The 27959-nt window shown below is 42.5% G+C and overlaps 3 protein-coding genes and 2 long non-coding RNA genes across 8 annotated transcripts; 1 reads left to right on the top strand and 4 right to left on the bottom strand.

The window, feature by feature from the left end:
- Window positions 1-331: 331 nt before the first annotated feature.
- On the bottom strand, window positions 332-13245 carry ttc13 (tetratricopeptide repeat domain 13; the record flags this gene model as incomplete). Of its 4 annotated transcripts, none has more annotated exons than XM_083535035.1 (23): window positions 332-865; window positions 1512-1591; window positions 1785-1863; window positions 2021-2100; window positions 4431-4566; window positions 5595-5704; window positions 5953-6037; window positions 6150-6233; window positions 7711-7803; window positions 7896-8028; window positions 8111-8241; window positions 8350-8506; window positions 9009-9183; window positions 9289-9430; window positions 9590-9672; window positions 10152-10262; window positions 10361-10477; window positions 10879-10971; window positions 11063-11128; window positions 11229-11329; window positions 11441-11516; window positions 12328-12419; window positions 13080-13245. In XM_083535035.1, the coding sequence occupies 23 exons, from the start codon at window positions 13243-13245 to the stop codon at window positions 751-753; spliced, it is 2505 nt and encodes an 834-aa protein (XP_083391161.1). In that variant the 3' UTR covers window positions 332-750. The 4 variants fall into 4 exon arrangements, with proteins under 4 accessions (XP_083391161.1, XP_083391162.1, XP_083391163.1 ...); XM_083535036.1 differs by having other exon boundaries at window positions 5595-5701; XM_083535037.1 differs by having other exon boundaries at window positions 11229-11299.
- Window positions 6559-7704, bottom strand: LOC310722642. Its single transcript, XR_014532432.1, has 2 exons — window positions 7153-7704; window positions 6559-7117 (listed from the first exon to the last, which is right to left on the bottom strand). It is a non-coding gene; the product is annotated as an uncharacterized lncRNA (long non-coding RNA).
- Window positions 13246-13381: 136 nt separating the features above from the next.
- arv1 (ARV1 homolog, fatty acid homeostasis modulator) lies at window positions 13382-17821 on the top strand. The gene is made up of 5 exons (XM_083535180.1): window positions 13382-13515; window positions 15075-15194; window positions 15311-15464; window positions 15545-15766; window positions 17342-17821. The coding sequence occupies exons 1-5, from the start codon at window positions 13423-13425 to the stop codon at window positions 17473-17475; spliced, it is 723 nt and encodes a 240-aa protein (XP_083391306.1). The 5' UTR covers window positions 13382-13422; the 3' UTR covers window positions 17476-17821.
- Window positions 17822-20066: 2245 nt separating this feature from the next.
- Window positions 20067-23176, bottom strand: fam89a (family with sequence similarity 89 member A). Its single transcript, XM_083535187.1, has 2 exons — window positions 22579-23176; window positions 20067-21438 (listed from the first exon to the last, which is right to left on the bottom strand). The coding sequence occupies exons 1-2, from the start codon at window positions 22828-22830 to the stop codon at window positions 21172-21174; spliced, it is 519 nt and encodes a 172-aa protein (XP_083391313.1). The 5' UTR covers window positions 22831-23176; the 3' UTR covers window positions 20067-21171.
- A 485-nt stretch (window positions 23177-23661) lies between these two features.
- Window positions 23662-27782, bottom strand: LOC310722648. Its single transcript, XR_014532438.1, has 3 exons — window positions 26729-27782; window positions 23919-23989; window positions 23662-23769 (listed from the first exon to the last, which is right to left on the bottom strand). It is a non-coding gene; the product is annotated as an uncharacterized lncRNA (long non-coding RNA).
- Window positions 27783-27959: the final 177 nt, after the last annotated feature.

The following is a 27959-nucleotide window of genomic DNA, read 5'->3' as shown; positions in this document are numbered from 1 at the left end:
TTTGCTTGAGATAGAGAGACTGTGAGGTTAAATGAGGGATCCTTCACACTGGAGATGTGTTGTTTGCTACTTTTGGAATACTCAGTTTATTGAGGAATGAAATGAAGTATTAGAAAACTAAAAATCTTCAGCCAAAAAAAACATTAGATAGACAGATAGACAGAGACAGACAGACACACAGACAGATATAGATAGATAGATAGATAGATAGATAGATAGATAGATAGATAGATAGATAGATAGATAGATAGAAAGATGGATTGATATAGCTAGATAGAGACACAGACAGATATCTATAAATAAATGAAAAAAACTAATTCGGGACAGATTCGTGAAAACTCGAGACGTTTATTCGTTTCCAACGCTGCTCTTAGAAGGTTCACATCTCGATATTTCAATTTAGCTTGAATTCCTAACACAGTAAATTGTCCTCGAAGCCCCCGATATGAAAACAAAGGAGTTAAAAACTTAACGGTGAATAAAACGTATTTCAACTAATCTGTTCTTCCTCAACAAATAAGTTCGCAGTAGATGCTGAGCACCAACGAGGACGTAATGAGCCCTTGTACGACGTAAGTCTGAAGTCCTCACCAACATAGACAAATTAAAACGACTGTCTCAGAGATATTTTAGAAGAACTGAAATACGATTTAGAAAGGGAGAGTTTATTTGCTTTTTTCGGGGGCTGAAATACCAATTATCTTTATAAACATCTGTATAATGGAAGACTGAGGAGAGGACTGACGTCCTTTAAGATCGCTTGGGACAGTGTGAGGACGAGTCGGTGTTCAGGACCTCGATCATGGTTCTGGCAAACTGGAACGTCTCGGCTACGGATGGAAGGTTCTGGTACCAGCTGGGCAGACTGTGGAGAGGGGGAGAGAGAGAGAGAGAGAGAGGGGGAGAGAGAGAGAGAAGCAGGACTGGTTAAGACAGGAAGTGTGCTAAGCTGTTCCTCGGGTTACAGTTGCTATGGAAACTCTATCAAGTGGTAGCATGTGATCTTCACTAAAATGTTTACAAAAAATCAGGAATATGACCAAAGGAACAGGTTTCAGATCAACAAATGGAAAAAGTGTCAGCATAGTCTGTCTGTGTTCTATCCATCCGTCTATGTGTCTGTCTGTGTTCTATCCATCCGTCTATTCATCCATCTACATGCCTGTCTGTGTCCATCTATCAGTCTGTCTGTCTATCCATCCATCCATTCATCTATCTATCCACCATTCATCCATCCATCCCTCAGTCTGTTAATCTGTCTAGCCGATCTATCTGTCCATCTATCCATCGGTCTATCTGTCTGTCTATCTATCTGTTTATCTGTGTATCCATCCATATCTGTCCATCCTGCACGCACCCCTACATTTCTCTGGATGTCCACTGGGCGAAAATAAAGAAAGAAAGAAAAAAAAGAAAGAAAGAAATATAATGGATATGAAATCTGATCGTCTCAGTCCCCGAAGCTGCTTGTGTAAAACAAATCATTCATTGTTCCTCAGCAGAATCCTCACCTTTTCAGGTTCATCCAGCTCTTGGCGGTTTTGGTGAAGCGATCGGGGCTCGGCTTGGTCATGGCCTCGAAATCCACCAGCTGAAAGATCACACACACACACACACCAGTGTGAAGATCAGACACACACACACCACAATTCCCACATTACACACAAATGCAACGTCATGAAGTTCTGATCTTTTAACCTCCGTTTAACCTCAAAAACCTTGTCACTCCACCAGATACCCTAGGATTCATTCACCAAAATCGGCACAAGAACCCAACGTCATACCTTCCCAGCAGGAATTCTGCCAACGACCTCTTTCCCGCTCGCCATCATAGCTCCCATCACCACGGAGTAGGCCACGATGCTGCACGCACGCACACACAAAAAGATACCTTTTTTTTTTTTTTTTTTTACACTTTCAATTTCTTGGAAAATAATTTTTTGCTTATGATTATCAATATCTGGCCCAGTAAAAAAAAAATACTGAGAAAACTGAGGAAAGAGCGGACGCGCGTCTGTACCTGGAGCCTCGGGACAGGGGCATGAGGTTACAGAAATAATACACCAGTGAGAGGACGAGGTTACACACCGCATCTGAATCCTACAGAGAGAGAGAGAGAGAGAGAGAGAGAGAGAGAGAGAGAGAGAGAGAGAGAGAGATGTATTAATAAATTCATGTCAGTCATGTGACCTCGCTACAGGCCCATTTCCAAACGTTTCTTCTACTGAGAGAGAAACACACACACACAGATGTGAGAGATGGACAGAAAAGCTGAGCGAGAGAGAGAGAGAGCGAGAGAGAGAGAAAGGGCAGAGCCACACACACAAAGCCCTGACTCACTTTTGCACTTGGAGACAATATATTTGTCTCTTTCTTTTTCTTTTTATTGTTTGGGGCTCAAATGTTCATTTCATTGCACTAAAATAAAAAACAAAGAGAGCGAGAGAGAAACAAAGAGTCAGAGTGAAAAGACAGTCAGAAAGAAAGAGGCTCAGAAACAAAAAGAAACAAACAAATAGAAAAAAGACAGACAGAGAGAGACGGATAGAAAAAAACCCTAGAAAAAGACATGCAGAGAGAGAGAGAGAAAAGAGACAAATGATAGATAGAAATATACACACAGAGAGTGAGAGAGAGAGAAAGAACAATAGAGACAGAAATACACACACAGTATATGTGAGAGAGAGAAGAGTGAAAAGAGAGGGGGAGAGAGAAAGGGGGGAGAGAAAGGAGAATGGGAGAGATAGATAGAGAGAGAAAGAAAGGAGGGAGAGAGAGAGAGGGAGGGAGAGACAACAGAGAGAGAAGGCAGAAAACAGTCAGAGTGACAGAGACAGATACAGAGAAAGAATGATAGGGAAAGAAAAGAAGAGAGAGACACAAATAGCAATACAGACACACATATATATATATATACACATACATACACACACACACACACACACACACACACACACAGTGAGGAAAATAAGTATTTGAACACAGTGCTATTTTGCAAGTTCTCCCACTTAGAAATCATGGAGGGGTCTGAAATTGTCATCGTAGGTGCATGTCCACTGTGAGAGACATAATCTAAAAAAATAAATCCAGAAATCACAATATATGATTTTTAAAACTATTTATTTGTATGATACAGCTGCAAATAAGTATTTGAACACCTGTCTATCAGCTAGAATTCTGACCCTCAAAGACCTGTTAGTCTGCCTTTAAAATGTCCACCTTCACTACATTTATTATCCAAAATTAGATGCACCTGTTTGAGGTCGTTAGCTGCATAAAGACACCTGTCCACCCCATACAATCAGTAAGAATCCAACTACTAACATGGCCAAGACCAAAGAGCTGTCCAAAGACAATAGAGACAAAATTGTACACCTTCACAAGGCTGGAGAGTCTTGTGAAAATCAGCCCAGAACTACACAGAAGGAGCTGGTCAATGACCTGAAAAGAGCTGGGACCACCGTTTCCAAGGTTACTGTTGGTAATACACCAAGACTTCATGGTTTGAAATCATGCATGGCACGGAAGGTTCCCCTGCTTAAACCAGCACATGTCCAGGGACGTCTTAAGTTTGCCAATGATTATTTGGATGATCCAGAGGAGTCATGGGAGAAAGTCATGTGGTCAGATGAAACCAAAATAGAACTTTTGGGTCATAATTCCACTAAACGTGTTTGGAGGAAGAAGAATGATGAGTACCATCCCAAGAACACCATCCCTACTGTGAAGCATGGGGGTGGTAGCATCATGCTTTGGGGGTGTTTTTCTGCACGTGGGACAGGGCGACTGCACTGTATTAAGGAGAGGATGACTGGGGCCATGTATTGCGAGATTTTGAAGAACAACCTCCTTCCCTCAGTTAGAGCATTGAAGATGGGTCGAGGCTGGGTCTTCCAACATGACAATGACCCGAAGCACACAGCCAGGATAACCAAGGAGCAGCTCTGTAAGAAGCATATCAAGATTCTGGCGAAAAACTACAGGAAACGTTTGACCTCAAACAAAGGCTACGGTACCAAATATTAGCATTGACTTTCATTGACATTGTCAAGTGTTCAAATACTTATTTGCAGCTGTATCATACTATAACTAAATCATACATATAACTAAATCATACATTGTGATTTCTGGATTTTTTTTTTAAGATTATGTCTCTCACAGTGGACATGCACCTACGATGACAATTTCAGACCCCTCCATGATTTCTAAGTGGGAGAACTTGCAAAATAGCAGGGTGTTCAAATACTTATTTTCCTCACTGTATGTATATATGTATATGTGTGTAGAGACAGATAGAGACAGAGAGACAAAAAAGAGACAAAAGATAGAGAGAGAGCGGGAGGGAGGGAGAGGAGGAAAGAAAGGAGATTGAGAGAGATAGAGAGAGAGGGAGAGAGAGAGGGGGAGAGAGAGAGAGGACAGAGACACACCCCCAGCTCTGAGGACAGCATGAGCGCTTTGCCTTTCGTCGTCAGGTCTTTATAAAGAGCCTCGATCTCAGACTGGTACTGCTGCGTCCTCTCCTCTGTGGTCTGAGTCTCCACTGAGAACAGCATGTTTCCCACACTGGACGGACGGACACACACACACACACACACACACACCATTTATTCAATAGAATCCCTGAGGCACCACTGAAACACCACCATCATTATTTCACATCTCCATGTAAATAAACAGAAACACACACACACACACACACACACACACACACACACACAAATCATGACCACGCTTTTATAATCCATAATGACGGCATAAAAAACATCAAATCAATATGAATCAGACGTGTGTGTTCGTGTGTGTTCTTATTATGATCTGACCACAGCATAACCTCTCCCTAACGAGGTCTCAACAATGAAGCGTGATGTATAGTTTGGAAAGACCACACACACGCACGCACGCACGGAAATACTGACTTAATTAACAGACAAGAGAGAAGAAAAAGTGAAAGAGGACAAAAAAAGAGGGGAGAATGAGAGACAGTAAAGGGGGACATAAAGAGAAAAGAAAGAGACAAAGATAGAGACAGAAAGTAAAAGAGAGCATACAGAGTAAACAAAAAGAAAGAGAGACAAATGGAGTAAAAGAGAACAGAGAAGAGAGGAGTGAGATATAGGAAAGAAATACAGAGACAAGACAAAGAAGATGGATGGATGGATGGGCAATGCTTTTGTTAAACTGTACCACAGTCATGCCAATGAAGCTTGTTTGAATTTTCTTGAGAGACACAGACACTACAACCGAGACAGACACAGACAGACAGACACACAAACACCAAAACCGAGACAGACAGAGACACAGACAGACACACAAAGACTGAGACAGACAGAGACACAAACACCAAAACCGAGACAGACGAAGACACAGACACAAAGACTGAGACAGACCGAGACACATGCACACAAACCGAGACAAAGTCTCATGAACTGATGGAGCGCTGAAGAAAAAGGAAGTGAAAGCCAAACGATTCTTGGTTCCTGTGGGAGAAACTCAGACCTTTGTCCGCTTCATCTTCAACACAAAAACAGGAAGTTGGGGGGGAGGGGAGAGCTTGAGGAAAGGTTAAAGGTCAGAAAGGCGTGAGAACGGACCGGTCTCCTGTGATGGTTATGGTGAAGCCGTCGTACTCGATCCCGGGATCCTTCGTACTCGGGACCTTCGAGTTCACCGTGAAGCCGTCTCTCGTTTTACTGTTGAACTGCTTTAGACACACACACACACACACACACACACACACACACACACACACACACACACACACACACACACACACACACACACACACACACACACACACACACACACACACACACACACACACACACACAACACACCTGACCTTCCTTCCAGCCAATCACAATCCAGTATTCACGCAGAAAAACAAAATAATACGTGTAGTATTGTATCATTTATTTATCCACTTTTGAGGAGGAGCCTTGACGGTGTTACCTTCATGATAGGCAGCAGGTCCTCCACTTTGCTGACGTTCTCCAGGGCCTGTTTCACTTCCTGCACTCCTCGTGGGTTATACGCACTGGGGGGAAAAAAAGAGCGAAAGAGAGACGCTGTTAAATGGTTAAACGCACTCGAAGCTAAATGCAGAGGTGGCAGCGGCAGTGGCAGCAGCAGCGGCGGCAGCAACTTACCCGTGATACACCAGTATTCTGTCTTTGATAAAGTCGAGGATGCTGCCAAAGTACTCCATGTATCTGATGTTGATGATTTGACCCCTTGGACATCAAACACACACTTTTTAAAAATGTTTATTCTGAAATCTTTGTACTTGTAAAAAAAATAAAATACACTTCCGGGCCCTCGCTGCTATAGGATCCGACATTGTTTTCCACCATCTGACACATCCTCAGAGATATCAGACAAGTTCTGCCAATATCCAGCACATTCTTGACAGTATCTGATGTTTAGTCTGATATGCCATTTGTTTTTCCCCTCACTGTATTCCCGACTTCCTGGACTTGTTTTCTACAATATAAACAACTTTAGTCTGTTCTTTGCTATCGGACATTTTTTCTCCAGCATCCGATTTGTTTTTGTCCGGTATCTGATTTGTTCTCTCTGATATCCAATTTATTAAGTTTGATAACCAACATGTTTTCTCAGACTTCAGGTTTTTGTCTGATGTGTTTCATCTGATATGTTCAGTCCGATATTTTCTCTAATATCTGATGTTTCATGTTATGTTTAGTCCAATATGTTTAATTTAGTGTTTAGTCTGATGTTTAATCTAATATGTTTAGTCAGATATCCGAAATTTTTTGTAGGATATTTGATGTTTAGTCCAATATGTTTAAATTTGATATATTTAGTCTGATATGTTTAGTCCGACATCTGAAATCAGATGTCAGATCATATCGGATTAAACATATCAAATGTCAGACTAAACATATCAGACTAAAAAGATCAAATTCAAATTTAACATAACAGATTAAACATCAGATATCAAACTAAACATAGATATCGGACTAAACATATTGGATGGAACATATGTTTAGTCCGATATATGATGTTTAGTCAAATAGCTGATATGTTTAATCCGATATGTTTAGTCCGATATCGGATATGTTTAGTCCGAAACCTAGTATATCTGGTCTGATATCTGATATGTTTAGTCCAATATCTGATATGTTTAACCCGATATGTTAAGTTCAATATCTGATGTTAAGTCCGATATCTGATCTGTTTAGTCTGACATCTGATATGTTTAGTCTGATATCTGATATTTAATCCGATATGTTTAGTCTGATATGTTTAATCCGATATCTAATATGTTTAGTCTGATATCTGATATATTTAATCCAATATGTTTAGTCTGATATCTAATATTTAATCCGATATGTTTAGTCTGATAACTGGTGTGTCTGGCCTGATATCTGATATATTTAATCCGATATGTTTAGTCTGATAACTGGTATGTTTGGTCTGATATCTGATACTCTAATTCTTGCTCTTCTCTGCCTGATTCTAAAACCATGAATCAGACTTCTTGTTATACAGTCAATCATATATTCAGTTTTTTAATATAACTCCTGTTAGCACCTTATTACGAAACACATCAGGATTTTTTTTCTTTCTAGGATCTGAAGAGGATTTCTGGAGCACACCTTATTCTGGACAGCAGCTTAAAATCTGATGGAAAACTACAGAGAACTGGTTCAGACTGGTCAGATAGAAGGTTGTTTGTTGTAGCACCTGATCAGATTGATGTGATTATTAAATCCTCTGCTCAGGCTCCGTTCTGGCATCTGATCCAACCACAGAACGGGCTGATCTGGTTCTGCAATCCTACAACACCCACACACACTTATATCTCAGATGCCTTGTCTGGAAAATAATTTTATCAAGCAAAATCGGTCGATCCGATTTGAAAGCGGTACCTCCTCCATTTCACGGCGATGTCGAACATGTCTCTCCACTGCAGCTGCCTGGTTTTGCCGTTGACACGCACTTTCGAGTTACTCCACGTCCGCTGCATCGCCTGCATCACCTCGATGGCCGCCAGACCCATGGCTTCACACAGGTGAAAAAATTTTAATAGCAATATTCTACTCTTCTGCAGAAGTCATTACTGGGGAGAAGGGGTTTGACTGACCTCTGTGGATGCGCTGGTTGGACAAGAACCCTGACGTGTTATACTGCATGAGCGTGCCGAGATGATCCGCCGTACAGATCAGCTTCTGCACCTCTGCCGAGTAACTGTCAAAATCCTGAGGTAGAACATCCCTTGGGGTAAAAACAAAACAAACATGCAGAGGGGTGCCAAAACTAATGCTCAGAGACCGATTATGATCAAATACAGGCGTGATTCTGCTTCTGAAAAAATACACTGACTTGATGTGTGGTTGAAGTCCAGGCTGCTCTTCGTAGTCCTCTATAAGGAAGGGCAGGTTTTTAGCCCAGTGATTTTTAAAGTTCCCTGGAAGATCCTGGTCCACGTTGTATTCTGCTACAGGGATGTCCAGGTGAGAGTGCAAATAGCGAGAGTATTCTGGAAGAACAACAAAGAAATTCAAAGAACAAGCAAAAGTGTGGTGCTAAAATAAAGATACTGAGGAGACAGGAAAAGTAAATAAGCCCAAGGAAGAGTAGACAACAGGGAGAGGAGGTACCCCCAAAGAGTGTCACCAGACCCCAAAAGTGTTACCATGCCCCATGGAGAGTAACTGGATGCCGAGAAGAGTAACAAACCCCAGGAAGAGTTACTGGAAACCAGAAACAGTTACTGACCCCAGGGGATTTAAGGAAATTCAAGGAAAGTTAGTGGACCCAAACGAGAGTTACTGGACACCAGGAGACGTTCGACCATAGGGAAAGTAACTGGATTACAGAGAAGTAAGTAGACCCCAAAGAGAAAAACTGGACTCCGAAAAAAGTAACTGGGTTCCATGGAAAGTAGGTAAATCCTGGGAGGAAGCTAGTGGACACAGAGTGGAGTTACTGGACCCCAGACAGAGGGATCGTGAGGAGCAGTGTTTTCAGGAGTTTCATACCTCTGAGGTATTTGACTTTTAGATATTCAGAGCTTGCTTTTTGGCCCAGCAGGGGATCATTTAGCATTACTTTCGTCTGAGCCTTGATGCCTTCGTAGAACTGTCCCATAGCCACGTGACTCAGACCCTTCATGTACTGACACACCTCGTTATACGGCTCCAACTGCAGGCATCTCTGCACAACAAACAGCAGGCGTGAAAAACATTTTAATACACTTCGTGACGTTTCACGGGCAACAACCGCGGTTGTTTCGACCCCAATTTTCTACTAAGTCCTTGCCTTGAAGTTGCCGATGGCGTCCTGCAGGCTGCCATGATGATACAGCATCATCCCTCTGAGCTGCAGAGACTGGAGATGATTCTGGTTCAGCAGCAAAGCTTTCTGGAAACTCTCCATGGCACTGTTGAAATCACCCAACTCCCTAAGCATACGCACATCAAAAGTGGACGAGTGTGAAAACGCAAAACGTGATCCGGGGAACCACACGTACATCTTTAAATACAGGGAGGTAACCGCAGGAACTTAAGTCTAAATTTCAGTACGGTAAGATTATGAGATGAGAGGAGGGTGTGTATGTCACCTGTATGCCTGAGCCAGGCTTTTGTGGGCATCGATGAAGTCCAACTTCAACTTCAGCGCATCTTTAAATGTCTCGATCGCCTCCTGTGTAAAACATTTATAGAATTACTGGATACCAAGAAGAGCGACTTCCTGGAGGTTCCTGGACTTCAGGGAGAGTTAATAGACCCCAAAAGGGGGAAGTTATTTGACCCCAGAAAAAGTAAATAAACCCCTGGGAAAGTAACTGGGTCTCAAGGAAAGTAAATAAAGGCCAGGAGAAGTTACACCCTGGGTTAAGTAAATGGATCCCAGGGGAACTAAGAGGACAGACAATGAAGTAAATGGACCCCAAAAAATGTTACATGACCCCCAGGGGGAGTTCCATGAACCCCGGGGGAAGTTCCTTGACCCAAGAGAAAGTAACTGAACCCCAAGGAGAGGGGACAGTTACTTGACCCCAGGGTGGGACGGTTACTTGACCCCAAGGAGAGGGGACGGTTACTTGACCCCCCCCCCGGGGGGGGGGGGGGGGGTTACTTGACCCCAGAGTTACTGAACCCTAAATCAAGTAATAATTTTACCTTAAGCAGGCCCCTGTGGAAGAAGGTGAGGCCTTTATAAAGCATGGCGATCGGCTGGTTTCTCTTCAGCTCCAGAGACTGCTGGAAGTCCTCCATAGCAGCGATGTAGTCCTGAACACACACCAGACAATCACCATGCAAAGCTAATTCCTAACAGGAGTTGAATTGTCTAGTCTTTTGTGGCTGTAAAGGGTTTACTGTGTGTGTACCTCTGAAATAAAGAGCAGGGTTCCTCGGTGACGGTAAAGTCGTGCTGAAGGCTGCAGCTGAATGGCTGTAGTGAGGTCGCTTAGAGCTTCACTAATCCGCCCAAGAGGAGAGAGAATCTACACACACACACACACACACACACAACTCAAATAAATAACACTACAGTGTCCCCCCGGAACTCGCAGAACCCCCTCGAGTTCAGGAAGTCCTCGAATTTTAGACACACCCCTGCAGCCCATATGGTACCTTAGTGAATTAATCTAGACATTATGTCACTTTATAAACGTAACAGTATTTGACCGAATTTAAAACATAGTTTAAAATGTAATTCCTAACGTTCCTGAACATTCGGTCCCGCTGCGGATTCCCGCAACTTTTCCGAGGCGCAAATTATCAGGGGTTGCCTGCATCCCAAAATGTGTACTAAAGTAGGTGTGGCCTTTGTGTGTCTCAGTAAAGTGGGTGTGGCCACAACTTGAACGTCTCATACATCTCGCACGTGTGTGTGTATACACACCTCTGCTCTCTGTTCATACACCTCTGGCCTGTTGGGTTCCAGTGAGATCACTCTGCTTAGCTCGTAAAGTGCCAAGTCAGCGTTCTTTATGTCCTACAGTTTAAAAAGAAGAGAAGGAGATCAAAGCTGAAGAATCTCCAGAACCTCTTTCCACTTCACACACACCTGAGGCACGGCATCTTACCTGTAAGCTCTTTTTCCCGTAGGCGATCCCTTTCCCGTACATGGCGCTGACCAGCTCTGGATCTCCCTGAACATCAACAAGCATCAGTTCCTTCTTAATTACATCATCGCTTCATATAAAACAAAACAGAAATGCGATTTTACACTTGAGGAGCTGCAGAACTGACCTGCAGTAACAGAGAGAAGTGTTTGATGGCTTCATCGTAGAGAGCGTTGCCGATGAGGACGTAGCCGATGGCTGAGCGGCGACACACACTCACGTCAATACCTCACCGCATGACACACACACACACACACACACACACACACACACACACACACACACTTCATAGGAGAAAAGAGAGAGAGAGAGAGAGAAAGAGAGAGAGAGAGAGCATACCGAGCTCCTCGTTGATGTTGGGGTCATCGACGGGAAATGGAAAGCGCCGCTGCTCTACAAACATCCTGGCCTGGCTCTGAGTGCGCACACACACACACACACACACACACACACACATTTAAATTTAACCTTCATCCTTAATGCAGGGGAGTTAAAATAATAATAATAATAAACAAACAAACAACCTATACTGTACATGAAAACAAATAATGACAAAAGTTTAATGTAAAAAAATATAAAAAAAATAACACAAATTTATTATTCAGTTAAAAACATTTTATTTAAAAAAAAACAAAAAATAAATAAACGCAAATCAATAAATAAATTTTTTTAAATACGAAGAAATTAGAAATAATAAACATGAATAAATAAATCGATTTGAAAATAGCAAAAGGTATAAAGGTATACAGTAATTAAATATTGTAATTGTAAATTTAAATATATAAAGAAAATAAAAAAGAATTCATGCATTTAGCTCCGGAGGGAATTCCCAATAGGGGTCCAAGCACCCTCCTCCCTAGAATAATAAAAATCAAGGATCCAAGCACTCAGGAGTTCCCAGAGGTGCTGAGTGCTTGTAAGCTGCTTTTCCTTCACTCTCCCAGACCATTTCAACTAGATTTAGACCGTGATTGTGAAGGCCAGGTCACCTAATGCAGCACTCCTTTACAAAACCTAGAGGTGGGTTCGGGGGTCCTTCAGATGTTGGAAAACCAATAATGGTCGGGCTGACCGTTCGAATGTGACCGCCTCATGAATTTAATGAAAGAAGTTTGCCAAAGTTAAATTGAGCTACTATAGACCATCTAAACTATAGACCACATTCCACATATTTGTGTTTGTTTGTTTTTTTGTCGAAGTGGGCGGAGTCACACCCCGGCACTCACCAGGATCTTCTCTGCGTTCAGAGAGAAGACCGACTCGCAGGCCGAACTGCCGTCCTCACACTCCGGATCCTCCAGCTGGAAAACATTGGGATCTGGGAAGGAAAAAGACGATCGCACAAATGAATATTTCAGCACCAAACATTACCCAGAATGCCTCAGAGAAGAAATCGCGATGCGGCGGCGCCTTATTATTTTCAGTCTCTTTTGATTTGGGAACGGGCCAAACAAGTCTCAACCTGGGACACACGTGTCCAGGGTTTGTTCCGACGTCTCCGTCTTCTACTACGTCCCCTATGCTCACCTGGTTGCTATGGCGACACTAAAACTAATGTGTGTTTGTGTGTGTGTGTGTGTGTGTGTGTGTGAGATTCACCCGGATCAGAACCATCCATAATAAACAAATAATTTAATGAACGAATGAATGAACGAACGAACGAATGAATGAATGAACGAATGAATCACGTGACCTCTGACGATCCCACGAACCCGGAAGTAAGAATGAAAACACAAGACAAGGTTTTCCCCACCCGTATTCCAAAAGACACATTTTTTTCGAAACAGGTGAATAAAATACGTTCGGTGAATAAAGAAAGAAAGAAAGGAAAGAAAAGGAAAAAAAATACATATACGTTCATAAATATTTAATAGTAGTCGCGCATTGGGCGTGGTTTGTGCGAATACAGGTGGGAAACGGAGGCTAGCTAACTCCTCCCTCTCCGGAATACAGGCGACGTTTCGCGACGTGGACTCACCGCAGTCTGGGGGAAACTCCTCCCAGTCGGACTTCGGGCTGCAGCCGCGCTCGGTCGGCTCGCCGTCGAAGAAGGCGAGGTGCTCGGCGGAGGCGGCCCCGTGAAGCAGACACAGCAAACAGAGCGCTGCCGCAACAGCAGCTGCAGCCCTGTCAGCAGGTGCCATGTTTTGGACGTTGCGCAGGTGATAGCGCGGGGCATCGTGGGTAATGGAGTTCCGCGCTCCGCCCTCAGACGTTGCATCCTTACCTAAGAGGAACTCAATTTCCCAGCATGCCAAGGACACTGGACGACGAACAACCCCGGAAGTCGGTGCTCGTCAGACGGCGTGCGCCGTGAAAACATGACGGCGCGTTTTAGATGCATCGAATGTAACGAGGAGGCTGCGGAGTTGCACCGCGATTACAGCAACGGCATCGTCAAGATCACGATATGCGTGAGTGTGTCGCGATTAACACGCGCCATGATTTCACACTGGACTGTACAGAGAGCGGGTCAGCCGCCGGAAGTCACGTGGCATCACCAGACCGTCATGATTATTTGCATGTCGGGACACGAAGAAGGAAGAGACGATGAGTGTTACAGAGTGGCTGGGGAGGGGGATGAGTCACCTGAGGTGTGATTGGTCATTGGGAGTAATAGTGATCCCTGATTGGTTATTGGAAATTTGGTGTTAGTTGATAGATCATTGGTGATTGGTCCTTTGGGATAATAGTAATCAATGATTGGTTGATGGGAACTATGCTGCTAAGCAATTGGTTGTTAGGATCAGTGGAGATTGGTGCTTTGGAATAATGGTGATCAGTGGTTGGTTGTTGGGAACTTTGGTGATTTGGGATTGGTTGATGCGATCAGTGGTGATTGGTCTTTTGAAATAATGGTGACTCGTGATTTAGAATAATGGTGATTGTTTTTTAGGTACAAGCAGTGGTGCTTAGGGATTGGTTCTTAGCTAAACTGGAAATTAGTGATTGATTCTTGGAAATAGTGGTGATCAGTGATTGGTTGTTTGGAATAATGGGGATTAGTGACTGGTAACAGTAGCCATTAGTTATTGGATGTTGTGATCAGTGGTGATTGTTGCATGGAATTAATGGTGATTAGTCATTGATCTTTGGGTACATTGGTGTTCAGTGATAGGTTGTTTGGAACAATGGTGATTAGTGATTGGTCCTTTGGAATATTGGTGATCAGTGATTGGCCCTTGGATATACATTTGTGATCAGTGATTCAATGTTGGAAATAATAGTGAGCATTGATTGGTCATTTGGAACTGTGGTGTTTAGCAATTGGTTGTTGGGATCAGTGGTGATTGGTCCTTAGTAATAGTGATTAATATTTTTTGTTTTGGTACATCAGGGATCAGTGATTGGTTGTTGGGTTTATACCGACCTCCATTATACAACCAATCTCTTAACACCATTATTGATTGGTGATTGGTTGTTGGGGAAAATACTGAGCAGTATTTGGTCCTTGGGTACATTTGGGATCAGTAATTGTTGGGATAACTATGAGCAGCGATTAGTTGAGGGAATAATGGCATTCAGTGGTTGGTTGTTGGGAATTAAGGTGATTAGAGATTGGTCCTTGGGAACTGTGGTGATTGGTCCTTAGTAATAGTGATTAATATTTTTTTGTTTTGGTACATCGGGGATCAGTGATTGGTTGTTGGGTTTATACCGACCTCCATTATACAACCAATCTCTTAACACCATTATTGATTGGTGATTGGTTGTTGGGGAAAATACTGAGCAGTATTTGGTCCTTGGGTACATTTGGGATCAGTAATTGTTGGGATAACTATGAGCAGTGATTAGTTGAGGGAATAATGGCATTCAGTGGTTGGTTGTTGGGAATTAAGGTGATTAGAGATTGGTCCTTGGGAACTGTGGTGATCAGTGATTGGTTGTTTGAAATGTGTGTAATTAGGGAAGACCCTAATACCCTAATTTGACTGGAAAACTCGGTCTCTCTTTCTTACTTTTTTCCCCCCAGAAATCTTGTGCAAAGCCGGTGGACATGTACATCGAATACGATCCGGTCATTATTCTCATCGACGCTATCTTGTGTAAAATCCAGGCATTCCGACACATCCTGTTCAACACCCAGATCAATGTGAGCAATACCAAAAATCCCACCAACACACACGTTCTTAGATCGTCTCCAGAGCTATAACCGTGTAGAATACCGTTACTCTGTGATGCCATCGGGGTCATGTGTTTCCTCTTCAGATCCACTGGAAGCTGTGTATCTTCTGCCTGATGTGCGAGGCGTACCTAAGGTGGTCGCGGCTCCAGAGTTCGGAGGTCACCGGCGATCCTGCGGACCTCATCAGATACACGAAGGAATGGGATTTTTACGGGATGTTCGCTCTGGCGGCTCTCGGTGCGTAGCATACATGCTGCATACACAATGTCCGTCAAGCAAGACGATGAATGAGTGTGTGTGTGTGTGTGTGTTGTCAGAGCTAGGAGTGTATTGCGCAGGGGTTTTATCAGCGCTGTGGTTCTTCCAGAAGCTCCACGGTGTCTCTGTGAACACGTCTGACGTGCTGAAGGCTCTGCTGCTGTCCTGCTACGGCAAAGTGCTTCTGATTCCTGCCGTGATCTGGGAACACGATTACTCTCCGCTCTGCTTCACCCTCATCCGAGTGTTCGTGCTCACGTCTAATGCGCAGGCCGTTAGAGGTATACACACACACACACGCACACACACACACACACGCACACACACACACACACACACACACACACACACACACACATATCCTACAACCAACACCCAATCAACGCTTTACATTCACACTCTATAGTAAAGAAGGCGCTGCAGTGGCTGAGCTGCGTTATTGGAAAAATTTGCATTGTTTTGTCAAAAACTTCTCTCACAAAATCTCTTCCTAGAAGATTGGAGCTCATTAGAACAGCAAATCGGATGTTAAAAAGCACACACCAAGGCTTAGGTGTTCACAAACCTTTGGGTATAACGTGTATTTTCCATTGTTTATTTTGATCAAAATGAAGCAAACCTGGACATTTTGCAAGAGGACAAGATGTTGCAGGTGGAGTTCGGAAACTCTGAGGTAGAGTTAAAGGTAGAAAGGATCTTTGGAGACATTAGGATGAAATTTTAGCTTCACTTGATCTCGGAGATCCAAATGTTACATTCCTAGCATGACAAAGCCCCTGTGCACAAAGCCAACTCCATGAACATCTGCTTTCCATCGGTTGGAAGATGTGGAAGATCTTACTGCTTATAGAGCTCCAACCTTGTTGAATACCTTTGAAGTGAATTGGAACACCACTCTTGTCATCTCACCTACATCAGTACCTGACATTACTAACACCCTTGTGTCTGAATGAGTACAAATTCTCCACACAATTCTACACAGAATCTCCACAATCATTTCCACAGAATCTCCACACAATCATTTCCACAGAATCTCCACACAATTCTACACAGAATCTTCACAAACATTTCCACAGAATCTCCACAAACATTTCCACAGAATTCTAAACAGAATCTCCACAAACATTTTCACACAATCTCCACAAACATTTCCACACAATTCTACACAGAATCGCCACAAACATTTCCACAGAATCTCCACACAATTCTACACAGAATCTCCACAAACATTTCCACAGAATCTCCACACAATTTTACGCAGAATCGCCACACAATTCTCCACAGAATCTCCACCAACATTTCCACACAATTCTACACAGAATCTCCACAAACATTTCCACAGAATCTCCACAATAATCGCCACAATCATTTTCACAGAATCTCCACACAATTCTACACAGAATCTCCACAATCATTTCCACAGAATCTCCACAATCATTTCCACAGAATCTCCACACAATTCTACACAGAATCTCCACACAATTCTACACAGAATCTCCACAAACATTTTCACAGAATCTCCACACATTTCTACACAGAATCTTTACAAACATTTCCACAGAATCTCCACACAATTCTACGCAGAATCGCCACACAATTCTCCACAGAATCTCCACAAACATTTCCACACAATTAGTGGAACATCTTCCCAGAAAAGTGGAGGTTATCATAAGAGTTAATAGGAACTCAGTGGGGAACAGGATGGTCAATAAAAAAACGCCAGACTTTGTATTTTATGTGTTTTGAAAACATACCTCAGAAACATTGAATTTTTATCCAGAAATTTTTACCTCAGACATACGACATGCATAAAAGTGCGCTATTCATTCAATCATTAATTTTTTCCTGTGTTTCAGTGATCCTCAACTGCCGCCGGCGTCTCTCCATCTTCGCCGTATGTGTCGGCCTGCTCTCGGAGACGGCCGTGTCTCAGGGATTACACAAACTCCAGATGAGTTCTCACACACTCCTGCCGGAGCTCTACTTGTAACCACGAGGAAATTGGAGATCTCATTCGCACCTTTCTTTTCCGAGCTTTTCGTCACGTTGAGGCGGTGCCTTTCCTCCTCGTAAAAAACGTGGGACAGGAGACAGACGTCTCAGTGATGTTTGTGGAGATGCCCTATTTTTTTTTTTCCCCTTTTTACACATTGTGAGGAAGGATGTTCCTGAGGGATCAGGAACTAATTGGCCCACCACACACACACACTTGTTTGTACCGGTGTCATTTCTGTATATTAAATAAAAATGGCGTGTCTGATTGTTTCTTTAGTATTTCCATATTTCTCAAGACTAACACTGCTTGTTTTATTACAATTAAAAGCCAAATGTCTGTGAACACCTGACTGTAAGATTGTGCTTTTTTTTAACATCCCCTTCAACATTGAGTCTCTATTTGCAGTTCTATTAGGCTCCACTCTTTCTGGAAAGATGTTCTTCAAGAGTTTGTGGTAATTTTATGTTGATTTCATTGGCGATTTCGTGACAATTTTGTAAAGATGTTCCCCTCGATTTTAGTGGATATTTTATGGTTATTCAGGAACACTACAATAGGGGATCTTCAACATCATGGAAAGCAGATCTTCATAGCGCTGGCTTTGTGCACAGGGGCATCATGCTGGAACAGGTTTGACTTGGTTCTCTTTCGGTCATGCTCACGCACTGAATCACTCGGGTCAACCTGTGTAAAATATGTAACCACCAAAGCATTGTCTCGGAGCGTTCCGATAGGACACGCCTCTTTCTAAACAAATTAAGTTTATTTTAGCCCAGCCCTGGAGTGGCTATACGTGTCCCTGTTACACCACAGCAACAATTTGTCTATCAAAAATACGTGTAAATATGTTGGTATTTTGTATCTATTTATAGCTACATTAAACGATTGGGAATCACACCATACATACGTTTTCCCAAATACCTTAAGCGTATTGGAATAAAATACTAAATACAGCAGCTACACCATGTATCAAAATAAAGTATTGCAGTTTTTTGTATTTTAAAATGTTAAGTAAACAATGTTTGGTAGCAGCAGCTTTTCTCTGGTCGAGTCACGCAACCAGCTAACAGATCAAATGTTCACGTAAACATCCACGTAATCTCTCAAATGAAGGTTTTAAAGTAACCAACAATTTAATGTTTCAGTTTGCGAAAGTAATTGTACCCTAGTTTAGTTAATTGGTGTTTGGTAACAAAGGGCTGCTTTACATCAGTAACAAACAAGTCATTCATAGGAAGACGACTGATGGTAGCTGCATTCATAGCAACTCATTTCTAACTAATGAATCATATAATTGTTTATCGTAAATAATAATACATTACTTTTCTGATCTCAACAAGTTTGAGCAAAATACTGAGTAAGCACCAATCAGAGGCTGCGTTTTTATGATGTCATCATGTAGAACTTCTTACAAAACATTAAAGCGTTTAGATACAAAATATGAAGCCATTTTCATCACCCGCTAGTTAACCGCAAGCCACTTCCTGGTTGGCGCTGCTAGCGCTATGGATTCTTTAGCGTTTTGGTGCATGAAAAAAACTAATCGTATTTCCAGTACAGAGTGAGTAGCCAGTGACAGTGCGCTAACTTTGGTTTCTTTTTATACCCATGGCGTTGTTTATGTTTTCAAGTTTAATAATAATAAAAATGCACACACACACACACACACACACACACACACACACACACACACACCTGTTAACCAATCGGAATGAAAAATACAACCAGAGTGTGGTATAAATATCTTTAATAATTAATAATATATATATAAAAAAAAAGCATAAGATCATCCAGTCGTGAGGTTTTGCTGTAAGACGCGACGTGTATAAGCTTTACAGCGGAGAACGTGAATATCGTATAACGTGTTCACGTGACTGAAATATTGTACATGGAAAAACAACTTGAATACGCACAGCCAGGTGGTGGGGGGGGGGGGGCAGGTAGGGGCTTCAATAGTATAATACAATCGTGAATCTCAGACGTGAGGAAATACGTGACGAGTTGCGATTCGTGACAGAGAACAGAAGACAAAACCCGGGATTGAGAGCAGGCGGGAAAAAGGCACGGCGTGATCCGCTTCGACCCAAGTGCTACATCACGGTACCGTACAGAGGGACGTGATTATTACGTGATACGTGTACAATTTGAGACACTGAAACTGGATATGTGGGTGATAACGAAATCGTTTCTAAGGACGTTCCATTAGTCGTGTGCTGATATTGATATATTGATAGGGTTAGGGTTATTTGAAAATGAATATCTTTTTTTCCTTTCTTTTTAATTTCTCTTGACAGTTTTATTTTAATTTTTTTTTAACTCAAAACCAGAAAAAAAAAAAAAAACCCACTTCTGAACAAAACATTACTTTCTAAAAATATATATTAAAATTAAAATACATTAATTAAATATTTTTTTAACCTTTTTAAATGCATATAATCAAAACACAAACGGAGAATTTTTTTTTTTAAATAATACATTATTAAGCTAGCTTCTTACCGTCTCGCGACCTCATTTATTTATTTCTTTATTAAAGCCTCTACAGAGGAGTTTCACAAAATAAAAAAAAATTAAAAAAGGAAAAAAAATTTTCTCGATACACAAGAGAAGAAATGTTTCTCCTTTTCCACCTCGTCATATTTTTTTATTTATTTGTTTGTTTTTTATCTGATACGACCCCAGAGCCACATCTGTAGAAGTCTAAATGTTTTACGACCTCCATAATTGAAAAAAGTTCATGGTAATTTATTTTTTTGAGTTTCCTAAGGCTCTTTTAACTAAAAAGAAGAAGAAAAAAAAAAAAAACACACGAGACTAAATATACACTCGAACAATGAAATGTCAACGACGCTTTATGTGGATAAGAGCTGGGCGATACAGCAACAGATTGGATCAGAAGTGTTCTGATTAGTTAATGGGTCACACCTGGCAGCCAATCGGTATGCTGAAAAGGCGGGAGCAAAGCCAGGTTTATGAAGATACAGCCGAAATCTCCAGTTTTTCTGTTATACGCTTCGGTTGTTACTTCACGAGAGCTCGTCCAATTTCCGGAAAAATCCGTCATACTTCTGAGAATTGCGATCCGTTTACAATTCCCGTTTAGATCGTGTTTAACGCCCAGCTCCGCCTTTTTCCAAACGTAGCGTTCTTTGGTTTTTTTTCGCGTCCGCCTTCGATTGATATCATAGAAAAGCTTGTATGTAACTGATACACGTGATGCGATTAAGGCATGTCTTCCTAGCACCTGGATTAATATGCATAAGCTCGGTTAGCTACGTAGAATACGACCGTGTACAGTCCTCTCCTGGGGAAAATATTCCCAATCCCCGGAATTCCGAATCCGAGTCCTCGAAAGAGTCGTGTTCCACGTCCGGATATGACATGACCGTAGTTGGTGTTTTTGTCTTTCCAGCATTCGGGAAGTCCGCCCGCGACACAAGAGCTTCGATACGCAATTTTTTTGCATACGTGTAAATACTAGCGATAAGCTCCGCCCCCTCATGTGTATACATATAAAGTCCTATAAAATTTTGAAGTGTCCAGAAAACTGCTATATACTGTATTATATAATAAGTAATAAATAATCGTGGTTTACATTTCTATAAAAAAAAAAAAGTCTGCTGGCAATCGAGAGAAAAAAAAAAAAAAAAGCAGCGTCGAGGCTCCGCCCCTCTATATTCTTTTCCCGGGTCCTCAAATCGCAATGCGGAACGACGACTCGTGCAGCCAAGCGTCCTCGGAGGTCCCGTTGCGTGACAGGGGCACCTCGCTCTCGTCCGGCGTCTCGGTGGGCGTCACGCCGGAGTCCGTGTAGAATTCGTCGTCCTCGTCGAAGAAGCCGTTGTCCATGACGTCGCCTCCCGGCCCCGCCTCCTGACAGCTGCCCTTGTACTCCTGGATGGACTCGTGCAGGGACCAGAGCTGGCACAGGAGGGACATGTCCTGCTGCCGCAACCCCACCTGGACATAGACGAGGAGGTTCATTTTGATACAGAGTGCTTTTCTGGAAAGAGTTTTTACAGAAACACTATACTGCCACCCACAATGCAAACCAGCTCCACAATGCACAAAACCAGCTCCATAAACATCTGCTTTCCATGTTTTTTTGGAAGATCTCCTGCCATAGAGCTCCAAACCTATGAAACCCCTTTGGGATGAATTGGAACGCCACCCCAGGCCTCATCACCTCACTTCCATCAGTATCTGACCACAAATCTCCACAAGCACATCCCCAAAATCTACAAGAACGTCTGTCTCAGGAGCACCTAACTTGAGATAAATCAGAATTTAGATGTAGGTTTTGAAATTAGAATCTTGATAGAAAACATACAGATCAGAATTTGAGAGAATACGTTTAAGGGATAAGGCAGAATTTGAAGTGTAGCTTTTGGGACACTGGGTAGGAGATAAAGTATTTCGAACTTTCTGATTTAAACTTGAGATAATGAGACAGAACTTAACATGATGACGGATTCGGAATTCGAGATAATGTTTTTGAGATAATTTCGGCTGTCGCTTTTGAGACACTCGGTATTTAGATCTTTCGGGTGTCAAACTTGAGATAATGAGTCAGAAGAAGAAAGTCCGGACATGCCACTTCCGGTTTCCTTGACTGGGCGTGGCTAATGGCTGACGTATTTGCAAGCTATGTATATCGAATGAATATTTATGAGCGTTTTGAACGAGATAATACGTTTTTGAGACAATCAACGTATTTAGAACTTTCGTATGTCAAACTTGAGATGATAAATCAAGACCTAACATGATGAAGATAATTCAAGATAATACGTTTTTGAGATAAGACGGGGTGTAGCTTTTGAGACACTCGGTCAACGTATTTAGAACTTTCAGATATCAATCTTGAGATAACACACCTAATTGTTTTGAGTCTGAATCTGATAGTTGAGATGTTGTTTGGAGATCAGGAGAAGCTTTTCAGACTAAAGCTCGGAATGTGACAAAGTATTAAGAACATCATGTCAACATTTGATATTTTCTCCTTGATGGACATGTGGTTTATAGTTCTGGGCAAGTGAAAGGTGAAAGGAAAGTATGGAGACCATGAGAGCAGGAGGCTCCTCTGTGCCTTGAGTCCCTCACCATCTCTTTCCGGAGCAGAGCCAGGGCCGCGTCCAGGTTGGCCGGTTTGGACACGAGGGCCCGGTCCACCGGAGCTGCTCCTCTCCGCAGATCGTCCTGGATCATGGCCTTCTTGGCGTGCATCCTCTCGATCTCCCTCCACGATCCGCCGCTCGAGTTCAGCAGGCCGCTCAGGCTCTTCGGCAGCGGCGGCAGACCCTCAATGCAGGCCGGGGCTCCGCTCGCCGCACCGTTCGCCGATTTCCCGTTCATGATGAAAGTATCAATAATCAATAATCCGCAATAATCAACAATCAGACACGATCACGCGCATACCCACGACAGTTTTTACGACAAAACAAAACTGTTGACGGGACACTCAAAAAAACAAGCCCGCACTCACACTGCGCTCTTTCCGTCCATTTTTATCGCAAATCTAAGCGAAATATATTTAGATTTTCTTTTAAAAACTTGCCAAAGAACCAAAATAGAGAAAATTTCAATTAAAAAAACACCCTACTTTCTACTTTCCCTCTTTCTTCTTCCACCGAGCTGCGAAATCTCTGCAATCCGAACATGCCACTTCCGGTTTCCTTGACTGGGCGTGGCTAATGGCTGACGTACTTGCAAGCTATGTATATTGAATGAATATTCATGATAACGTTTTGTCAGAACTATTAATTTAGTATTTATATAGTTTAATACAAATTCAACAAAAGAAAATAATGCATAATATATATTTTTTTCATATATATAATATCACTGGTATTTTTCTGATTTGTTGTTGAGTCAGAATTTAAGATCATTTCCAAATATTAAAATATAATTTTTGTTTCTAAAGAAATAATTCAGAATTTGACATCCAACTTGAGACAATAATCCGAGATAATACGTCAAAGTACTTAGATCGGTAACTTTGTCAAATTTGCAATAACTATTCATTACATACTGCATAAGATAATTCTGAGATAAATGAGAATTGAGATTTTGAGATGGGTCAGAATCTGAGATAATTCTGAATGTCATGTAAAATGAGATGAGAAATTCAAACATATGTCCAAGTAATTAAAATACAAGTACCTGTGGGTTTTTTTTTTATTTTTTTTATTTCAAATTTAAGATAGATTGAAATAGAACATGCAACCTGTGATAATGTTTAGATTTTTAAATAAGTAAAATCTTGAGGTAATAAGCATTTAAACAAGTGGCGTTCTGTTCAGAATTTTAGATTCTGACATGAATCCATGAAGAAATGGTTTCCATGGATTGGAAGATGTGGACGATCCCCTGCTTTAGATCTCCAACCCTATTGAACACCAATGGTATGAATTAGAATGGCACTCCAGGCCTTTTCACCTTACCTCCATGAGAAAACAAATCTCCACCATCATCTTCCCAGAAGAGTGGAGGTTTTTATAACAGTAAATGGAGACTAAGGCCCTGTTTACACGCAAACGATCTGAAGAGAAAACGCAAAAGTGGCGTTGCGTTATCACTTCTTATTCTGCGTTTAGACACCCCGCGCATGTGGCAGGGCATCCAAGCGATCACGAATTACAAGACCACATCACCTGCTTGTGACCGTGACGCCTCCCTCCCAGATGCGCTTGAACGACTTCTTCGCCCGGTTCGAGGTGCAGAACAACATGGTGGCGAGGAAGACCATCCCTCCTCCCAGTGACCAGGTGCTCTGTCTAACCACAGCTGAAGTGAGGAAAACTCTATGCAGAGTTAACCCACGGAAGTCTGCTGGACCAGACAACATTCCTGGCAGAGTGCTCAGGGAATGTGCACAACAGCTAGCAGATGTCCTCACTGACATCTTCAACATCTCCCTGAGCAGCGCCACTGTTCCTATGTGCCTCAAGACGACGACCATCATTCCTGTGCCGAAAAAGTCTTCTGTCTCCTGCCTCAATGACTATCGTCCCGTTGCACTCACACCCATCATGATGAAGTGCTTCGAGAGGCTCGTCATGAGGCACATAAAGACCCAGCTTCCACCCGCACTGGACCCCATGCAGTTCGCATATCGTCCAAACCGCTCCACGGACGATGCTATTTCCACAACCCTCCATCTGGCCCTCACCCATCTGGATAACAAGGACTCTTATGTAAGGATGCTGTTCATAGACTTCAGTTCAGCATTCAACACAATCATTCCTCAGCACCTGATTGAGAAGCTGAGCCTACTGGGCCTGAACACCTCCCTCTGCAACTGGATCCTGGACTTCCTGACTGGAAGACCTCAGTCAGTCCGGATCGGAAACAGCATCTCCAGCACCACCACACTGAGCACTGGGGCCCCCCAGGGCTGTGTGCTCAGTCCACTGCTGTTCACTCTGCTGACTCACGACTGTGCACCAATGCACAGCTCGAATCACATCATCAAGTTTGCCGATGACACGACCGTGGTGGGTCTAATCAGCAAGAACGACGAGTCAGCATACAGAGAGGAGGTGCAACGGTTAACAGCCTGGTGTGGAGCCAACAACCTGTCTCTAAACGTTGACAAAACTAAAGAGATGGTTGTTGACTTCAGGAGAACACAAAGTGACCATTCTCCACTGATCATCGCTGGATCCTCAGTGGAGATCGTCAAGAGCACCAAATTCCTTGGTGTTCATCTGGCGGACAAGCTCACCTGGTCACTTAACACCAGCTCCATCACCAAGAAAGCCCAGCAGCGTCTCTACTTCCTGAGAAGGCTGAGGAAAGCTCATCTTCCTCCCCCCATCCTGTCCATGTTCTACAGAGGGACCATTGAGAGCATCCTGAGCAGCTGCATCACTGCCTGGTTTGGGAACTGCACCGTCTCGGACCGCAAGACCCTACAGAGGATAGTGAGGACAGCTGAGAAGATTATCGGAATCTCTCTCCCCTCTATCATGGACATCTACACTACACGCTGCATCCGCAAAGCACACAGCATTGTGGACGATCACACACACCCGTCACACACACTTTTCACACTCCTACCATCAGGGAAACGGTTCCAAAGCATTCGGGCCGCCACATCCAGACTGTGCAACAGTTTTTTCCCGCAAGCCATCAGGTTCCTCAACAAAGAACTGAACTGAACTCTCTCTCACACACACACACACACACACACACACTTACACACAACTGTGTGACTGATCCGCACAAACCAGACTCAACACTCATCATACACTTCGTTCACCCAGGTTTTCAATACCAATCACATTTTTCACGATCGCAAAATGTTTACATGCCGTCTGTTGCTGATTCCGGGACTTGTTATTTTGCACAATATTCTGTCTAAATCCTTTGGTTACTGTTAAATCTATTTTTGATTGCTGCTACTGCTGAATTGCACAAATTCTGTTTACATTTTTCTGTTTACACTGCACCTTATTCTGTTACGACAGGTTTTACTGGCGGAGCTATTTCTATTTTTTATTTTATATTTTGTGTATTGTGTATTGTCCTGCACTGTCCTGTGTTGTCTTGCACTGTCTTGTGTTGTCTTTTGCACTGTTTGCACCAGCTGCACACATGCACTTTATGTGGCGAGGATCTTAGTTCTCGGCCCTGTGTTCTTCTGTTCTGTACTGTTTGTTTTATGTTGTTCTATGTAGCACCTGGGTTCAGGAGGAACGTTGTTTCATTTCACTGTGTACTGCATCAGCTATATATGGTTGAAATGACAATAAAAGCTTCTTGACTTGACTTGACTTGAGACGAGCGTTATGGGGGGGAAATCTGCGTGCATATGGTGACGCAAAAGTGTGTGAAATTCGATGTAGTATGCACTCCAGGCGGCTAGGTGGCAATGTGAAGCATCACTGATCAGTAATACTATCTGAGAATATTTCGTACAACTGCTGAAAAGACTCTTGTATATTTATCAGTGCTGCTAGGGCAACTTGAAGGTCCGACGTATGGAAATGATCCGACATGTTTGTTATTTTCCTGTACTGGCGCATGCCTGTGACGAAAACGCGTACGCGACAAATCAGCAGATTTTTGCGTTTTAACCCTTTAGACGGGAACGCGACGGTGGAGCGTTTTTTAAGATTTCAACTCTGGAGGGTGGTTTCACTTTTTTGCGTTTTTAAGCCCCAAAAACGCCGTCGCCGTCTAAACGAAAGGCACATCCGATAAAATATTTTTACGTTTTCACCCACGAGCGTTCTCGTGTAAACAGGGCCTAAATGGGGAATTGGACAAAAAGCACCAATCTATTACTCAGGTATTACGATAGCTGTTCAGGATCATGTAATGCTGTAGGATATTTTGTCCGCTAGCAGGAATGAAGTTCAGCTGTTAGGGCTGTTATTTTTATACCTTCTACAAAGTTGGAGGTCAGGGCAGTGGGAGGGAGCAGATGGCCAGCATTGAAGCGACACAAGAGATGAAACAAAGCAATGACTCCGGAGCCATGTGGCCATCAAAATGACACACACACACACACACACACACACACACACACACAGAGGAAAGACAAAGAGTCGAGTTGAATCGAGTCGAGGCTGCATGCTCATTTCCAGAAGTGTGTTTTCCGAACACAAATCTTCCAAACACAGAAAACAGGAAGTCAGGGACAGGAAATGAGGCCCTGAAGCCCCAAATGGAGATGCGGAAAAGGCCAATGGTCCCATAACCCCACAAGACACTGTCTTTCATTTCATCAATGTCTTCACAACAGGACTCAAAATTTAAGAACTATGAATACGACATATAAGTAACTTGAGATAATGAGGCGGAATATGCAATCAATTTGTAACAAGGTAGAATCTGAGGTGAATCTGTAACAAGGTAGAATCTGAGGTGAATCTGTAACAAGGTAGAATCTGAGGTGAATCTGTAACAAGGTAGAATCTGAGGTGAATCTGTAACAAGGTAGAATCTAAGGTAAATCTGTAACAAGGTAGAATCTGAGGTGAATCTGTAACAAGATAGAATCTGTAATCAATCTGTAACAAGGTAGAATCTGAGGTAAATCTGTAACAAGTTAGAATCTGAGGTGAATCTGTAACAAGGTAGAATCTAAGGTAAATCTCTAACAAGGTAGAATCTGAGGTAAATCTCTAACAAGGGAGAATCTGAGGTGAATCTGTAACAAGGTAGAATCTGAGGTAAATCTGTAACAAGGGAGAATCTGAGGTAAATCTGTAACAAGGTAGAATCTGAGGTAAATCTGTAACAAGGGAGAATCTGAGGTGAATCTGTAACAAGGTAGAATCTGGGGAAAATCTAACACCTGAAATCATTTCTAAGACAATGGCTTAGAATTTGAAGAGACAGGAACAATTTGTCTGTGTGGGAGTCTGGATTCTTGCTGGTTGATAGGGGATACAATACTTATTTCACTCGGTTTAATACAAATTAATTTATATATAATAAATGATCTATAATTCTGGAAAAAAAAAAAAACCTCT

The sequence above is a fragment of the Silurus aristotelis genome (assembly GCF_946808225.1).
Source record: "Silurus aristotelis genome assembly, chromosome: 29".
In the NCBI taxonomy this organism is placed as follows: Eukaryota; Metazoa; Chordata; class Actinopteri; order Siluriformes; family Siluridae; genus Silurus; species Silurus aristotelis.
This window is presented reverse-complemented; position numbering and strand designations above follow the sequence as displayed.

Excerpts from the sequence above, each read along its gene's own strand:
- arv1 (XM_083535180.1), top strand. The coding sequence starts at position 13,423 with ATGACGGCGCGTTTTAGATGCATCGAATGTAACGAGGAGGCTGCGGAG. Across the intron at positions 13,516-15,074 it reads TCGTCAAGATCACGATATGC|AAATCTTGTGCAAAGCCGGT; the intron begins GTGAGTGTGTCG and ends TTTTCCCCCCAG. Across the intron at positions 15,465-15,544 it reads GTTCGCTCTGGCGGCTCTCG|AGCTAGGAGTGTATTGCGCA; the intron begins GTGCGTAGCATA and ends GTGTGTTGTCAG.
- fam89a (XM_083535187.1), bottom strand. The coding sequence starts at position 22,830 with ATGAACGGGAAATCGGCGAACGGTGCGGCGAGCGGAGCCCCGGCCTGC. Across the intron at positions 21,439-22,578 it reads CTCTGCTCCGGAAAGAGATG|GTGGGGTTGCGGCAGCAGGA; the intron begins GTGAGGGACTCA and ends GTCTATGTCCAG.